The sequence below is a fragment of the Pleurodeles waltl genome, chromosome 12 (assembly GCF_031143425.1).
Source record: "Pleurodeles waltl isolate 20211129_DDA chromosome 12, aPleWal1.hap1.20221129, whole genome shotgun sequence".
In the NCBI taxonomy this organism is placed as follows: Eukaryota; Metazoa; Chordata; class Amphibia; order Caudata; family Salamandridae; genus Pleurodeles; species Pleurodeles waltl.
In genome coordinates, this window is record NC_090451.1 from 154372207 (window position 1) to 154389556 (window position 17350).

The 17350-nt window shown below is 46.5% G+C and overlaps 1 protein-coding gene across 1 annotated transcript in view; it reads left to right on the forward strand.

Moving 5' to 3' along the window:
• The window catches only part of HSD17B2 (hydroxysteroid 17-beta dehydrogenase 2), a 275549-nt gene extending 267081 nt beyond the window's left edge, over positions 1-8468 (forward strand). Inside the window, exon 5 of the mRNA XM_069216620.1 lies at positions 5995-8468. Within this exon, the coding sequence (XP_069072721.1) occupies positions 5995-6362 (368 nt within the window). The 3' untranslated portion in view covers positions 6363-8468. The remainder of the gene's footprint in view (positions 1-5994) is intronic.
• The last annotated feature ends 8882 nt before the right edge of the window (positions 8469-17350 follow it).

The window sequence follows — 17350 nt, forward strand, 5'->3', positions numbered from 1 at the left end:
GGAGGGAGCCGAGACCATTACCATAGCACTGTTCCCACTGTACAATGTTCCCACTGGTCAGCCCACGGGAACATTGTAATATGCTTGGGGAGAAGCCACCGACATGGCAGTGAAGCCCCACCCGCAAGTTTGGCGGTCGGCTGATTCAATGACTGTATTAGCACTGCAGATGGAGAATAACACCATACTCAGTTTGCTGAACAAGAATTCTGATTCTCGCAAGCCTTCTGAAAGTAGTTGTGAAATACAACACTCAACCATACAACCAAACAAAGAGCTGATGCATTTCATAACCTCTGTTTACCATTTGAATGATATAGCCCAGTCTAGTGATCCAGTAAGGATCACAGTCCCTGATACTAAAGAGAAAATGTTTAAAACTATATTTAAGGTAAACAATAACCTGTTTAACAAATGAGAGAAAAGACCTACTGGAACCCAGGCAGCTAGTAGCAAGTGTAAACAAAATCCACGCTTTAGTGCTGTTACTTGTTGTGGAGTTTCCAGACCCACCACTATTCTTGTAAAGAAAGATCTACAACCTTCACAGGATATAATTACATTTAAGATTCTGGAATTACAAAAAAAATATAATGTTTCAGACCGTGTTGTAAAACTATAACCCAGAGTTCAAGTCGGAATCTAAAATCCTTAGTACAAAACTACTTTTCTATATCTATGTCAGATTCCTTACAAGTGGAGAATGAAATCTTGTGCTCTCTATTGCGGTCCTGTCAGAGCTGGTCCCATGGTTATGTGAATAATACTGTGGCTCACCACCCAGATACCACCAAGAAAAGCCATGGTGCCTTTTCTCAAAGTCCAGTTAATAAAAGTCTTTGTTTTAATTCAGAAATTTCTAACGCCTCTGATATTTTGTCTTCTAGTGATAAATTATATTTAGGTACTACATCTGAGATATGTCTCTCTACTTTTAAGGAACTCCAAATGCCAGCAAAACTCTAAACATCTTGTTGCTCTCTCTTCCTGTTGCTAAAATCAGTCCTATCCCAGATGTATCACAGCAACAGGCCACTGATTTTCCGATAAAACCTAAACCAGTGCCCCACATAATCCCTGATGTGGCAACATCCTGTGACTCTGACCACGCTCTTGATCTAACTACTGTGACTGAAGCCAACCTCCTACTTGAGAAGGAACAAAGGGCCAGATGTATTAAAGCTTTTTGCATTCGCAAACGGTGCAAATGCCCATTTGCAAATGCAAAAAGCCATTTCAGAATGTATGAAAGACATTCTGAATGCAATTTTAAGGAATCGCTAAAATAGTGATTCCTTAAATTTGCGACCCTGTTTAGAGAGTCGCAAATTGCTACTCTCTAAATAAGAAATCGCAAATAAGGATTCCTTATTTGCGATTTCTTAGCACATGTAAGAAGCAATTCCTAAATGCGAATTGGGCATTTAGGAATCGTTATTTACCACCAGGTTGAACCTGGTGGTAACCATGTGCAAATTTAAAAAATGCATTTAAAATGCATTTTTAAAATGTACATGTAAAGCACACATGCCCTTTTGGCATGTGTGCACCTTACATGTCCTAAAAAATTGTTTTGGTGTGCAGCAGAGGGGGCCTTAGGCCCCCAGCACCCTGAGGTTTTGCATTTCCAAAATTGCAATTTCTAGTTAAAAAATCACAATTTTGGAAATGCAAAAAATGTGCAGATAAGGGCCTACAAGCCCATAGGTGAGAATGGGGCCGTTATCGCAATTTGCGATTCGGTAATAGCATTAGCGATTTTTAAAAAATCGCTATTACCGATTCGCAAATGTGATACATTGCATTTTGCGAATCAGAAAAAGCGATTTCTTAAAAATCGCTATTTCCGACTCGCAAAAGGCCTTCTTGATACATCTGGCCCAAAATCATGACTCCTTGTTTGCTCTCTCGCCTTCAAGCACACCACAAATTGAAAAGTTGGGAAGTAATAGTACGCTAAGCTCTGATGCATATGTACCAACCTTGTAATGTAGCAGAAAATGAAACGATCTCCCTTGACCAAGTAATCTCTGACTCATTTCCTCTGACTAAGAGATGTGATCTGCCAAATGGCAAAGGAAGTCTGGTCATCAGAGACTCTAAGATGAGCACTATTTTTAGCCATCCTGAAGAAAGAGTTTCAGTGTCTTGTAATGTGCCAACAAACTGTGAAGGTTTCCTTACTGACAACAGGGTATCTACTATTCATGAGCTACTACCACTCCCAGAGGTTAAAGTCTGCCAGCCTTGTGCCTCTTCGCCTTCAGTTTGTCTTCTTGCAGAGTCTCTAGAGTCATAAGCCACCCTGCTGCCTGCAGAGTCTCCAGAGTCCTAAACTGCTCTGCTGCCTGCAAAGCCTCCAGAGTCTTCAGCCAGCCTACTGCCTGCAGAGTCTCCAGAGTTCTCAGCTGGCCTGCTGCCTGCAGAGTCTCCAGAGTTCTCAGCGGGCCTGCCGCCTTCAGAGTGAGAGTCCTCAGCCGGCCTGCCGCCTTCAGAGCCAGAGTCCTCAGCCGGCCTACCACCTTCAGAGCCAGAGTCCTCAGCCGGCCTACCGCCTTCAGAGCCTGAGTCTTTTGCCGGCCTACTGCCTTCAGAGCCAGAGTCCTCAGCCGGCCTTCTGCCTTCAGAGCCAGAGTCCTTAGCCGGCCTACCGCCTTCATAGCCAGAGTCCTCAGCCTCAAGCCTGCCACCTTCAGAGCCAGAGTCCTCAGCCGCATGTCTGCCACCATCTGAGCCCGAGCCTGCAGCCTGCCTGCCATCTCTGACGGAGCCTGTCTACCTTTAGAGCCAGAGCCTCTGGACTGTCTGCCTTCAGAGCCTGAGCCCTCAGCTCACCTACCTACAGTGCCAAACCCTCCAAAGAGTCTTCTTACAGAGCCTACAAAGAGCCTGCTTACAGAGCCCAAGCCTCCAAAGAGCCTGCTTACAGAGCCCGAGCCTCCAAAGAGCCTGCTTACAGAGCCCGAGCCTCCAACCTCCAAAGAGCCTGCTTACAGAGCCCGAGCCTCTAAAGAGCCTGCTTACAGAGCCCGAGCCTCCAAACAGCCTGCTTGCAGAGCCCGAGCCTCCAATCTCCAAAGAGCCTGCTTACAGAGCCCGAGCCTCTAAAGAGCCTGCTTACGGAGCCTGAGCCCCTAAAAACCCTGCTTACCGAGCCCAAACCTCCAAAGAGCCTGCTGACAGAGCCCAAGCCTCCAAAGAGCCTGTTTACAGAGCCCAAGCCTCCAAAGAGCTTTTTTACAGAGACCAAGCCTCCAAAGAGCCTGCTTACAGAGCCCGAGCCTCCAAAGAGCCTGCTTACAGAGCCCGAGCCTCCAAAGAGCCTGCTTACAGAGCCCGAGCCTCTAAAGAGCCTGCTTACAGAGCCCAAGCCTCTAAAAAGCCTGCTTACAGAGCCCAAACCTCCAAAGATCCTGCTGACAGAGCCTGAGCCTCCAAAGAGCCTCCATACAGAGCCCACGCCTCCAAAGAGCCTGCCTACCGAGCCAGTGACTCCAGCCTGTCTGCCTTCAGATGATCAAGCCTGTCTACCTTTAGAGTCTCCAGCCTGTCTGATTTCAGAACCTCCAGGCTGACTGCCTCCAGCCTGACTGCCTTGAGAGCCTCCAGCCTGTCTGCCTTCAGAGCAGAGTCTCTGGTTTGCCTGTTTTCTGAACCTGTGCTTCCAGGCTGCCAGCCTTCAGATGTTTCAGCACATATACTTTTAGAGACTGAGTTTCCAGCCTCAGAGACAAAACTCTCAGCATGTAAGCGTCCAGGGTGTGGTTCTCCTACATATATGCTTCCAGAGTGCCCTGCATTTGAGCCTTCTGTATGTTTTCCTCCAGAGGAAAAGCTTCACGTCTGCCTCCAGTTATCTCAATCAGCCTGCCTTTGACTTCTGTGCCTCATGCTGTCTGCTTCTGACCTTACAGAAAATATGCTTTCATTTTTAGAGTGCTGCTCCATCTTGCCATTTGAATTTCAAGCACCTTTGATTCAGGCTCCTAAGTCCCCGATACTGGATTTGGACTCTTCAAGTCTGCATTCAATTCTGCCTCCTGCATCAGGGTGCTTCCCTCTTCAAAGTTCTGCTTCTAATACTGCTGCTAATTTACTGCCTAACACGCTACCCCCAGAACATCACATTTTTTCAGTTGTCCCCTTGTATTTTGCACAACAGCTTCCATGGAAATTGACTTATTACATAGGAGCAATGACTGAATAAAGCCCCAGATCCTGGGAGCCATTTAAGGGGAGGGGATATTCTGTCACAATTTGCTCTCAAGCTCACCACTAGGGGTCGAATTTTGGAACTTTCCAATGCTCTAATAAGCTTCCTAACCTTGCCCTGTATGCATGTCCAGCTTTCCAGCCATTTGGACGCTCTTTGGAAATTACCACCCATTCCCAATCCATGCTAGGTTTTGTGGAAACCGCTCTGCTCATGCTTGGAACTCCAATACCTATTACCCCTTGTCACTGCTTCAACTCCACCCCTACAGGCGATGGATGGGGGAGTAATTCAGCACGCCTGTGGCTTGCAGCTATTAGCCTGCTCACACCTGATGCATGTGATTAAAGTGAGCCCTTTTAAGCCTCAGCCCCCTTCCGCCCAGTGCTGGACATTGTAGCTGTTTTTGGATGAGACCAACCCTTGTTTCCTGAGGTTTCTGAGCCATAGCTATTGCTTATTACTGTTCCAGAGCCTTATTATTCCTCCCTTGTTTCCTGAGCTTTTGTTATTCTTAATTCAAGGGATCTTGAGCCATAGTTATTCCTTGTTCTTGAGCTGTAGTTATTCCTTGCTCGTGTTCCTGAGCTCTAGTTATTCCTTGTTCCTTTTCCTGAGCTATAGCTATCCTTATTCCTGTTCCTGAGCTGTAGTAAATCCTTTTTCCTGAACTAGCACTCCCCGCAATGCTTCCTTGTCTTTTGAGCCTTAGCAAATCCTTGTTCCTGAACTAGCACTCCCTGCAGTGCTACTTGACTCGTGAGCCTCAACTATTCCTTGTTCCTTGAACTATTTCTGCCTGCTATGATTCCTTGTTTCCTTATTCCTGCATTACCACTTCTTGTGCTCCCTTGAAGCCCCTTTGTTTCCTTATTCCTGCATTACCACTTCTTGTGCTCCCTTGAAGCCTCTTCTGTATTTTCCCTTTTCCCAGTCCTTGCCTTTCTTTCCATTTCCTTGTCCCAGTTCCTAGTTGGTTGTTTTCCCATTGTCTTGCTTCTAATTTCCGTGTATGTTTGGTACTTGCTTTCTGCCAACTGTGCCCTTTGTTTCACTTCCTTCCTGTAAAGCACTCCTCCTTTCTAGTTCATTGTCTATTGTGGTTGCACTTAGTTCCACACCCTTGCTGTTACTGCCTTTTGTGTTCCTGTTTGTTCGCCAGGATCCGTGAAACTACCTCCCTGAAAATCCTGTGAGTGCTTGCCTCGCTACCCTGAGTTAGGTGCGGAAAGGGTTGTACTTGGCTCAGTTTGCTGAATCACACTAGAAGGGCCCCAGGGCACCAGTGGCAATCAACCTCAACCACCACTACTGGGGCCCTGTAGTCCCTGTGTGCTCTGTGGCCTCTTGTATGGGGTCTGAAAAAGGTTATTTCTACTCATTTCTTTTAATTGGGGCTATCAACATTTTCACATATCTTAGACACTAGATTACAACAGCATACTCACACCTTTCACATACTTTAGCTTTTTAAGTTCTTTGCCTGCAACTTTCATCCCATATTTTTAGGAATAATATTTTTCACATACATAATGAAAGCAAATGTTACTGGAGGTTGCAGTGCAATAAATCACTTGGAAAGCCTTACTTTTTGATGAGATCAATGTAGCTCCTTGATTCGATAAACATTACCTTTTGAAGGTCAGATGGGAGCAGTATATCTTGTATTTCTTGATGGATTCAGTGCACAATGTTTTGTGACAGAAATTGAAAAACACGTTTTTGACCCTTGACTCAATGTGTCTACCTTCTGACTTTGGCATTGTTATTTGATATTTCAGGTATTTATGGATCGCAAGAAAGCTGGTCTAACCAAGATGGGAAAATTCTGTACAATCTTGTGGACGACGTGAAGGAGGACTACGGAGAGGACTACATTAGGACAATGAAGGAGTGCTACAAGCTGATGTTGAGTGATGCCTCTCCTGATCTCTCTCCTTTCCTCTATGATGTGGCTCATGCACTTCTAGCCACGAAGCCACACAACACATACACACCTGGGAGATGTGCCTACATAATCCCATGTATTTTTCGCTACTTTCCTGTTTGGATGTATGATGGTCTTGCCAGGAAGTTGTTTGGCAGCTACAATATGCTGTCTCCCAGAGCCCTACGGCCGCTTCAGACCCCTAACAAAAAACACAATTAGACATGCTATACATTCTTTCCTTCACTGCTGCACCCTACGTATTGGAAATGACCTGCAGATGATGCCAGCAGAGTTATGTTTTAAAAAAATCACAAGGACCTCATTGACATTAGCTTTTATCAATATAATTTTTAGTCAAGCATTTTTAATATGGATTAAAAACCACTGGTGCTAAACGTGAGCAAAAGCTCAACATTTGCTTGTTTAGCTGTCTAGGTATGACTCCACTAGTTAGCTGACACTATCCATGGACGTGAACGAGTTGTAGTTGCTGCTACCCATGGTTTTCTCTTTTCTACCACTGACGCTACTCTTACTACCTATGGCCTCAGGTAAAGAAAAATCAGCATTTGTGAATGCTATCCTGACATGCATTACATGACCATCTGTGCTTGACAGGAGCATTTCTACCTCTCCAGTCCCTGCGGGTACTTTTACCTCATCACAATGGTCCTAGGCCAGATTTGAAGTGTTTCATGTGCACTTTTCGTACTTCGAGAGTGTCTGAAACTTTGGACAGTAATAGAGCCTTTGTTCGATCACCACTAACAATGAGGTTTTCTACCACTTTCTTCTAGATTACCTCAAGCTGCTGTGAATGTAGTGTTGGCTTTGTCTGAGCTACAGCATTGTTTCTTGTGGAACTGCACATTTTTTAGGCAGTACACAAATGAACAATCTATCATCCTGACCTGTCCCTGCCTGCTACAATCTGGGAATGTGAGCAGAGGTACAGTGCTGTCTTACTGTGATCTGACAGCAGTTAGTTAACACGTAACGCTGCCTGAGAAATAGGCCATAGTGAGTATCAAAATATTACAGATACATGAAATCCCAACGGGGCCGTATACATCGCTGGAGCTAATGAGTCACAGACATGTGGTACTAAATCAAAGCCACCGCCTCTTTTACAAAAGTGTTACCACAGGTAGACCTGGGTAAATCCTTCGAATATTAAACTGCATATGTTTACAATTATCTCCAGGAGCTTCGGGTGACTCTTAAACATGTATAGGTAAACTTGAGCTCTTGGTGTTTCAGAACCCCTCATACCCTCAAAAAAGTTTGTGTTTTTACCTTAAAGCTGTGTAGTTTTGTATCTGTCTCAGCCTGACCAGTTCTGTAAACGTAATACAAAGACTGCTTCTGCTGTGTTGTGAACATCACAGCTATCAGTCTTTCTTCTGTGTAAATAAGGAACAAAGTCTGTCTTACACATATACTGTAGACATAAATTACTCTTCCTGAACTGCCACCCTCTGAGGGGGGCTTAAAGATCTTAGAAGCAGCTGCTTTACTGTAGATATGCCCTGTGACGGCTGATCTCCTGCCCGACCCACCTCAAAAATTCATATTGAAGAATGGGCCGCAGTGAGCTCCAATCCAAAACTCTGAATTATCTGATCAGTTTGGATGATTCAGAGGGATCCAGATTTCCTCAAAGTAGTCCAGACTACCTTCTGTCTTGTCTGTTCTCCTCAAGAGTTCTCTTCCCTGCTAAAAAGCTTTCTTGATGAAGCGAACAGGAATGGTACTTGAACACGTTTTAAAGTTTTGTTTATCTACTTCGTTTTAGTATATATTTCATCACAGTAAATACTTTAAATTATCACATTTTCCTAACTTGAAATCGGACATTGAAAAATGCAAACATGAGGCACTTAAATCTAACAGCAGCACAGTTGAAGGAGAGTTAGGAGCACTGACGGCTCTTAGGCTTTAGAAATCCACTGACTTAGTCCCAAAGTGTCTGTCTGTTGATTGTCCTGAAATTCTCAAGACAGTTAATGATAAAGTTTTAATATGTTCAATATCGCAATCTTTTATTACGGGTACCTATTTTATGCTGCATTCTTGAAACCTTTTCCCCAAATTATGGAAGTAATGTTTCATTGCTAGGCTCAACCATTTCCTTGTCAATCTTTCTGGCAAATGGAAAAGTTCATGTACTACTAGTGAAGAAGACTTTTAAGTTCAGAAAATTGGGACAGGGTGAGGAATGGGATTTGTAGACAAATACACTGAGTTTTTTTTATCTTTAAAAAAGTCAAGAATACATTTTCTTTAAATAATAAAGTGAGAAACATGATTTGCCTCATTTCGGATAGAAAACTACTAACTATATTTTTACTTTCGTAAGTGACTGCCAATTTTTCAGTTCATAACACAATTCTAATTGTTTTCATACGGTTACTTATGTGAAACACAGACACAGGTTTTCATGTGAAACATAACATAATAATAAGAAAACTATTTTTAGAAAATCTTTAACGTACTCTGATATACTAATAAGAATGAAACATTTGGAGCATGGTAAAGACTAGAAAACTATAAAGCTCTTAAATGTTCAAACTATGCACTCAGTGCAGACTGATGTTATGGTATTTCATACTCCTCTGTGATTCTAGCAGGAAACCCAATAGGATATTTCTAAATTGCCATGATTTTGGTGTTCTGTGTTCTAGAGCAGACGTCTCCCTCATGATAATGCACACAACAAAAGGTGCTTTCATTTAACTTCTTATATAAGCTTCACAGTGGTGTGAATACAAAGCTAGACCTTATGTGTATATGCAAGGTTAAGGTGAACACATTTTATCTCGAGCCCGGGAAAGAACAGAAAAAAAGTCCTATTTGAAAGGAGACAGTTGTTGAAAGATGACTTATCTCTAGACCAACCTCTACTATTGACATTCAACATTGTTCACTTTCAAGGACAATAAGACTTCCCCAATTTCATCAGAAGATGTTTTGGTAAATGCGGCACATAGTTTTCTTCCCTTTCTAAAACCTCCAACTGCTTTATTAGACCCTACCCCGAGTTGTTCCTTAAATATTACTTGGTTCCTGTGCCAGTGGTCTATGTTAACAAGTGTTCTGCAGAAAGTGTGGGACCAGAATATCTTTAAGGTCTAATCAGACCCATCTCTAAAAACATCAGTAAAACTGTATTGTGGCTATTGTTCATCCAATATTGTACCTGTCATCAGTCTTAATGTACCAATGCAAGGCATAGTTCGGCACTGGCTTGTTAGGCTGCTGCTTGGCCCTGGGGTGAATCAAAGTGGATAGTAGTCTTGGACTATTAGGTGCAGACAGTCGACAAAGTGCAAGCAACCATAGTGCGTCTTCCTGACCAGTCAGCAGAATTGATCGAAAGAGCCTAAAGTTATAGGCCCTCATTATATTCCAGGCGGTCTTCTGACTGCCAGGGTAATGTGGAGGTATTACCGCCAAGAGGCTGGCAGTACATACCGCCACATTATGAGATTGAATATGAGATTATGAATTTACCACTCATAACGGCATGGTGGTATGAGCCGCCGGAGAAGTCCATCTCCAGCCCGGCGGCTGACAGAGTACCGCCCCCGGCATTATGAGTCAGCCTACCACCATGGTATCTGTGGCGTTAGCAACGCCACGAAAACCATAGTGGTAAGCCCTATAGGTGACAGGGAATTCCTTCCCTGTCATCGGTAGGCGGCTTCCCCCACCTCCCAAACACTCACCTGACATCCCCCACCACTTCTCCATCCAAACTCACCCCTCACGCACCTCCCATACACACAATAACCCCTCCATCCCTGACATTCAAACTCATCCCCACCCCCTCCGATACACGCACACCCCTCCCACCCCGATGCACAAACTGACTCCCCCATCTGGTACACTCACTCACCCCTCACCCCACATACATACACCCCCAGACACGCACACACCACACAACTGCCCCATCCCCAACAGCCACACATGCACACGTCACCCCCTCTTTCCACCCCACAACAGCCACAGCACCCCTCACCCCCTGCATACACCCACAGACACCCACATGCACCACACATACACCCGTTCACTAACACTCCCATAAACGAATTCATACACAGACTGCCATACACGCATCCAAACACACACTGCCATACACGCATTCAAACATGCATACTTCCAGACATACTCACACACATTCTTTCACACATTCACACTGACATGCAGACGCACACTCCCTTCACCATTCTTACACGCATTTACTCACACGCATACAACCACGCAAACATCACAATACACACAGACGCATTCACACATGCACTTATACACACACACACAACACCCCGCACCCTCCCACGCCCCTCCACTGTCAGATGCCTGACTTACCTTGTCCAGCGAGGAGGTCGTCCGACAGGGAATGGGAAGCGGCACTGCTACCGCTAGCAGCATGCCGCCAGCAGTGCCCCGCCAGCAGTACACCGCCAGGCCGTATTTATGTTCATAATACAGGTGGCGGCGTTCTACTGCCAGTGCAGGTGGTAGCAGCACCACCTTAGCACCATCCGCCAGCATGAGCACTCCTGGATTTCCACCCTAATTGTGGCGAAAGACAGCTAGTGCTCATAATATGGTGGACAGATGGTAGCCGAGGTGGAGGTATGTTGGCGGCCATCACCGCAGCGGTAGGCGGTATTTACAGCCAAAGTTAAAATGAGGGCCATAGTGTTAGTGATACATGGTGACCCAAAACACATGAGGGATTCAAAGACCAGAAAAAGTACAGCTTGGTCCTTCCCTTTCTAAAACACCTTCCAGGTTACAGGCTATCTTGTAAAGGCCGACTTCAACTTCAGTAATATTTAGTCCCTCATTATGTCCCTGGCGGTCTTCTGACTGCCAGGGTAATGTGGCGGTATTACCTCAAACAGACTGGCGGTACATACCACCACATTATGAGATTGGTGCGTTGGCTGCAGCCAACCCACCAATTTACCACTCATACTGGCATGACGGTATGAGCCGCCAGGCCGGAGAGTCCATCTCCAGCCTGGCGGCCGATAGAGTACTGCCCCTAGCATTATGAGCCAGCCTACTTCCGTGGTTTCCATGGCGCTAGCAACACCATGAAAACCATGGCGGTAGGCCCTATTGGTGACAGAGAATTCCTTCCCTGTCACTGGTAGGCAGCTCCCCCACACCCTAAACACTCACCTGGCATCCCCCACCATCCTCCATCCAAACTCAGCCCACCATACACACACTAACCCCGCAACCCCCCAACATTTAAACTTACCCCCTCCGATACACGTACACCACTCCTACCCCTGATACACAAACTAACACCTCCTCCAGTCCACTCACTCACCCTCCCACCCCCCATACACGCACACACCCACAGACATGCACACACCACACAACTGCCCCTATGCCCCACAGCCACACACGTACAGATCACTCCCGCCCTCCACCCCCACTACAGTCACAGCGCCCCTCACCCCCCGCATACACACACAGACACCCACATATACCACGCATACACCCATTCACTAACTTTCATACACACACTGCCATACATGCATTCAAACACATACTGCCATACACGCATTCAAACACACATACTTCCACACATTCTTTCACACACATTCACACTGACATGCAGACACACACTCACTTCACCATTCTTACATGCATTCACTCACACTCATAGAACCACGCAAATATCGCAATACACACAGACACATTCACACATGCACTCACACACTCAGACACACACACACAACACCTCCCACGCCTTCCCCTGTAGGACACCCGACTTACATTGTCCGGCGAGGAGGTCATCCAGCAGGGAACAGGAAGGGGTGCTGCTACCGCCAGCAGTGCCCCGCCAGCAGAACACCGCCAGGCCATATTTATGTTCATAACACGGCTGGTGGCGTTCTACTGGCAGGGCAGTGCATGTGGTAGCAGTGCCACCTTACCACCGTCCGCCAGCATGAGCACTGCTGGATTTCCGCCTTTATTGTGGCGGAAGTCAGGCAGTGCTCATAGTATGGCTGACGGATGGTAGCCTCGGTGGCGGTATGTTGGCGGCCGTCACCGCAGCAATAGGCGGTATTTACTGCCAAAGTTAAAATGAGGACCTTAATGTGGGTATGATCTCCATTTTTCTGCCTTCAACAAGATAGAGCTGTGGAAGATCAGCCATCAGCAGATCAATCCCAACATCTAAGTAGTGGATGTGACAGGCCCTTACAAAATGCAGACTGGCTAACAGAGGAGTTGTATTCTGTGACAGAGTTTAAAACTAGGTTAAATTATGGAACAGTTAGTGTTAGGGTTATAAGTGATTGCAGTTTTCAGTGGTAAAAATTTGAAGTAATTGTGCTTTTATGAGCAGGGATGTTGTGGTGGGGACTGCTAGCAAATTTTTCATTTATTTAAAAACTCATTGTAGTCAGACTTTCTGGTTAAGCTATTACCTGCTTTGCAGGCCCTGTACCTCTTAATGGTACAGTTAGCGAGTGGTCTGAAGAAAAACTATCTTAGAATACTTGATCTCTTCAATGAGTGTTAATAGTAATAACAATTAACTACCTAGTTTATACATGCATATAACCTTAGATTTTGGCTATATTTTATTGAAACTATTCCCTTCTCTTCCTAAATGGACATTGTGCTTAGAAGACTACAACTTTGAGTTCCAAGCATGTCACACATAGGGTCCAAAAAGAGCAAAAATCGAACATATCAAGAAAGCAAAACCTATATTTCTCTGGATGTCCTCAAAGCTCTCGCCCTATCAGTCCATACTGAATAGGAATGTCAAAATGGCTTTGTTAGTCTGGCCTTTACAACAGTTGTTGCCAGTGTACGGATGACACATGATTGATATTAAGTGTAATGCATGTGTCTCACCTATAGTTTTTTACTCTTGGTTTCGTAGCAGTCACACAAGGAGCAGTAGGTATTCGTCCAGTCCTAAACCTCTACCTCCTAAAGCAGTCCTTCCCCATGGAGAGTGGCGAGATGGTTGTGAACCCTCTCTCCAGAAGGGAACACTGGCAGTTTTTATGTGGAGCCATAGATATATGCTGCCATCTGCTATTGAAAGCCATAATTAGAGTACTGGAGTCGATGGGAATTAGCACTACCAGTGGAACAGATGAAATTGCCGAGTTATCCATTATGGTGGTGCATTGTCTAACAGCACATAACTGATATCAAATGTTATGCATGTGACAGTTCAGAAATCAACTCACCTATCTCAAACATTCTAGGATTGCTCAACCCAATGCCATTTGTCTTCACATACAAGTTTGTTTTTTAAAACCTTACCACCAAGTCATTTATGGTGTGGCAGAGGGTGAACCAGAAAAAAAAGGCATCACCAGGGTTCCCCATTGGAGAAACCTGAGAAGAACCTGGTTTGTGAGTATCCCAGACCTGAGAAATTGGGGTAATTCTAGATTGGTTGGGAGAAGAAACAGTTTTTAAGTAATCTGATACCCTTACTCAAACAACACTGTCACATTCCTGGTAAATCTATGAATACCACCAAGCCAAAGTTAGATGGCATTTTCTAGGGAGTGGCAGGTGTTTTTCAGAAAGGAGTAGATATAGATACAGGACATATCGCAACTGTGATGGTGGCTCTTAGATTGGATTCTTGCACCGACTCCAGAGATCTGTGTTAGACTTCATGGTCTCAAGTTAGAATCCCAGTTGGTCCAATCAGACTTTCCTTATTCCAGGGTCAATAAAATGAGTATCATTAAGTAGAGTAACAATAAACGTCTGTTATTCAGCCCCAAAAAGACCTAAGATTTGGGTGAACATGTGCTTTACAAATACATATGTTGTGTATTTTTAAAGCATTACATAACATTTGTTATGAAGAAGGAAAAAAATTAGCGTCTGCTCACTCTCCTCTGCACAGCTCCACCTATTGCTGCGGCTGCTGCTTCGAACTGAGAGCCTTCCTGACTCTCAGTTCAAGGCCCACCTCCACCCTCAGGCTCCCGCCTGCGCCCTATCCCTGGTGGCCTAGTGGCCATCTGTGTGTAAGTAGCATGCTGCCACTTTTAATGTTGCTTATTTTTCTGTCATCTTTCTTTTTCTTTCTTGTCTTTTTCTCACTCCTTTCAGCATTTCACCCTCCCTGCGTTCTGTTCCCTGCTGCTGCTGCCTGGGCGGCTCCTCCCCCCTCCGTCCCTGTGAAGCACTTTAACCAGCTGACCAAACCCCCTGCCTCCCTGCCCTTCTAATAATGGCCACTGCGCAGCCACTCAGCCGGTGCACCAAAGGCAAGCCTGTTTGCACCCATCCATGTCTGGACCATGCCCAGCGCCACGAACCCTGGTCCGCAGACCTTCCATCTCCACAACGCGGAGACCCTCCATGTGCTGAACGCAGGGTGCTCGGCCACCTGCCTTTTCACATCACCCAGAGACACCCATGGACCGTTCTCCTGCCTCTACTGCCACTGCACACTCACCCTACACCAAGCACCGGACCCTCCTGCCACAGAGACATCAAACACTAAACTAGAGTGCCTCAGCTGCACCGTCCTCAACATTGGCTCCTTCCACAAACACGCCGTAGAACTCTGGGACTTACTGGACTCCACCCACCCAGACATCGCCTTTCTTACCGAAACATGGACAAACCCAACAATTGCACCAGACATCACCATCCCCAGCGACTACAAACTGCTCTGATAAGCCTTCCCGCCCAGGGGCAGCCTGGCCATCATACACAAATCCACCCTTCGTCTGACCACCAACGTGGAAGAACACTTCCTCCTCATGGACCACCCTATCCCCAAGCATACCTTCCGCGGGACCCTCATCTCCAGGCCACACGGCCCCCACCCAGCCTTCAGCGACTCCATCAACACATCATTTTTCCTTGTCCTCTCGCCTACACAAACTGCATCCTCCTGGGCGACCTTAAATACCACATTGACAGCGGCAATGACACCAACACGGCTTCCCTTCTTCATAACCTTGCCACTATAGGACTAAAGCAACTGGTCACGTCGCCAACACACATCACTGGATACGCACTCTACGCCATCTTTTCCACCAGCAACATCACCACTGACAACACCTCTACGCTTCACTAGACTGACCACTGCTGCACTCACTTCACCATCACCAACCATCCAGCCCCCCCCCCCCCCCCCCTCTCCGGGTCCCAAGCAAAAAATTGAACTAGATCACTGAAGAACAGCGCACCAACACCCTTAGAAAGTCTCCTCCCCCCCCTCACCACAGATGCTAACATCTCAGAACAGAACTTCCACTAATGGATCTCTGAATGTGCCAACACCCTAGCACTTCTCCAGAAGACCTCAGCCAAACACCACCTCAAGAAGGCCAGCTGGTTCTCCCCCGCACTGCAGAACTCCAGGCGCACCTGCAGACAGCTAGAGAAAAGATGGAGAAACAGCAAGTCCCTGGAAGACTTTGAGGCTTTCAAAGCTGCCATTAAATCCCATCACCACCTCATCAGAGCCACCAGGAAAGCCGCCCTGCAGGACCATATCAGCGCCACAGCTCAGAACACCAAAGTACTTTTCGCCGTGGAGATTGACAAACCCCAATCAGAAAAAGCAAACATCCCTCCATCTCCAGACCTCTGCAACAGACTAGCCAAGTTCTTCCACTGAAAAATCAAAGACATATAACTTCAGACCCCAAGACTCTCTGAACCCTCCAACAACCACCCAGCTCCATCCCTCTGAACCTTCACAGATCCTACACCACTGGGCTACCCTCACCATGGACGAGACCCCCTCCATCATGAGCAGCATCCACCCTGGAGACTCTACGTGCCCCTGTCGTCGCCACATTTTCAACAAAGCCAACATCTCCATTGCACCGAGCTCCCGCACACCGTCAACTGTTCCATAGATACAGCTACCTTCGTTGAGGACTTGAAACATGCCGAGATCCGCCCACTCCTGAAGAAACCCACGACGGACCCTTTGGACCTCAAGAACTACCGCCCCATCTCTCTGCTGCCTTTCCCATCCAAGATCATCAAAAAGGCCATCAACACACAGCTCCATAAGCACATTGAGGACAACAACATCCTGTACATCTCCCAATCAGGTTTCAGGAGCAACAACAGCAGGGAGACCACCCTCCTCCCTGCCACAGATGGCATCCGCTCGTGCCTCAACCGCAGCCATACTGCAGCCCTCATCCTACTGGACCTATTGGCCACATGCGACATGGTTTCACACCTCAACCTCTGCTCCAGATTCCACGCAGCTGGCATCCATGGAATGGCCCTACAATGGATGCACTCCTTCCTGTCTGGCAGAACACAGAAAGCCAGACACCTGCCATACCTGTCAGAACCTACGGAGATTAGCTGCAGAGTTCCACAGGTCTCCTCCCTGAGCCCGAACTCTTCAACATCTACAGTGCCCGGCTCGCATCCATCATCAGGGACCACGGGATTAACATTGTCTACTATGCCAACGACACCCTGCAGATTATCTCACTGATCGAAAATCCCACAACTGCCAAGACTTTTCACAACGGGATTGAAGCCGTCGCCACATGGATGAAGGAAATCTGCCTCAAACTCAACTCTGACAAGACCGAGATCCTCATCCTGGGACCCTGCACATCAGCCTTGGACAACTCCTGTTGGCCATCCACCCTCAGCACCCTCCCACCTCAACAAACCATGCACACAACCTTGGTTTCATCCTGGATTCATCACTAAACAGGACACGCCAAGTCAACTCAGTCACATTCTCCGTTTTTCACACATTCTGACTTCTCCGGAAGATCTACAAATGGATCCCAAAGGACTGCCGCAGAACCATAACCCATGCCCTGGTTACCAGCAGACTCGACTATGGCAACGCCCTCTAATACAGCACCACCGAGAAGAACCTGAAGAAACTACAGCACATGCAAAATGCCTCCGACAGACTCATCCTGGACATTCCCCACCACAAACACATTACCAATCACCTAAGAGACCTCCACTAACTTCCTATCGAGAAAAGATTTTGCTTCAAGCTCCTCGTCCACGCATACAAGGCCCACCACGACATAGGACCCGCCCATCTCAACCACCGCATCACCTTCTACTCCCCCACCAGACCGCTCCACTCCGCTCAACAAGCACTAGTCACTGTACCCCACATATGGAAGACTTCAGAAGGAGGAAGATCCTTTACCTACCTCGGGGCAAAGAGCTGG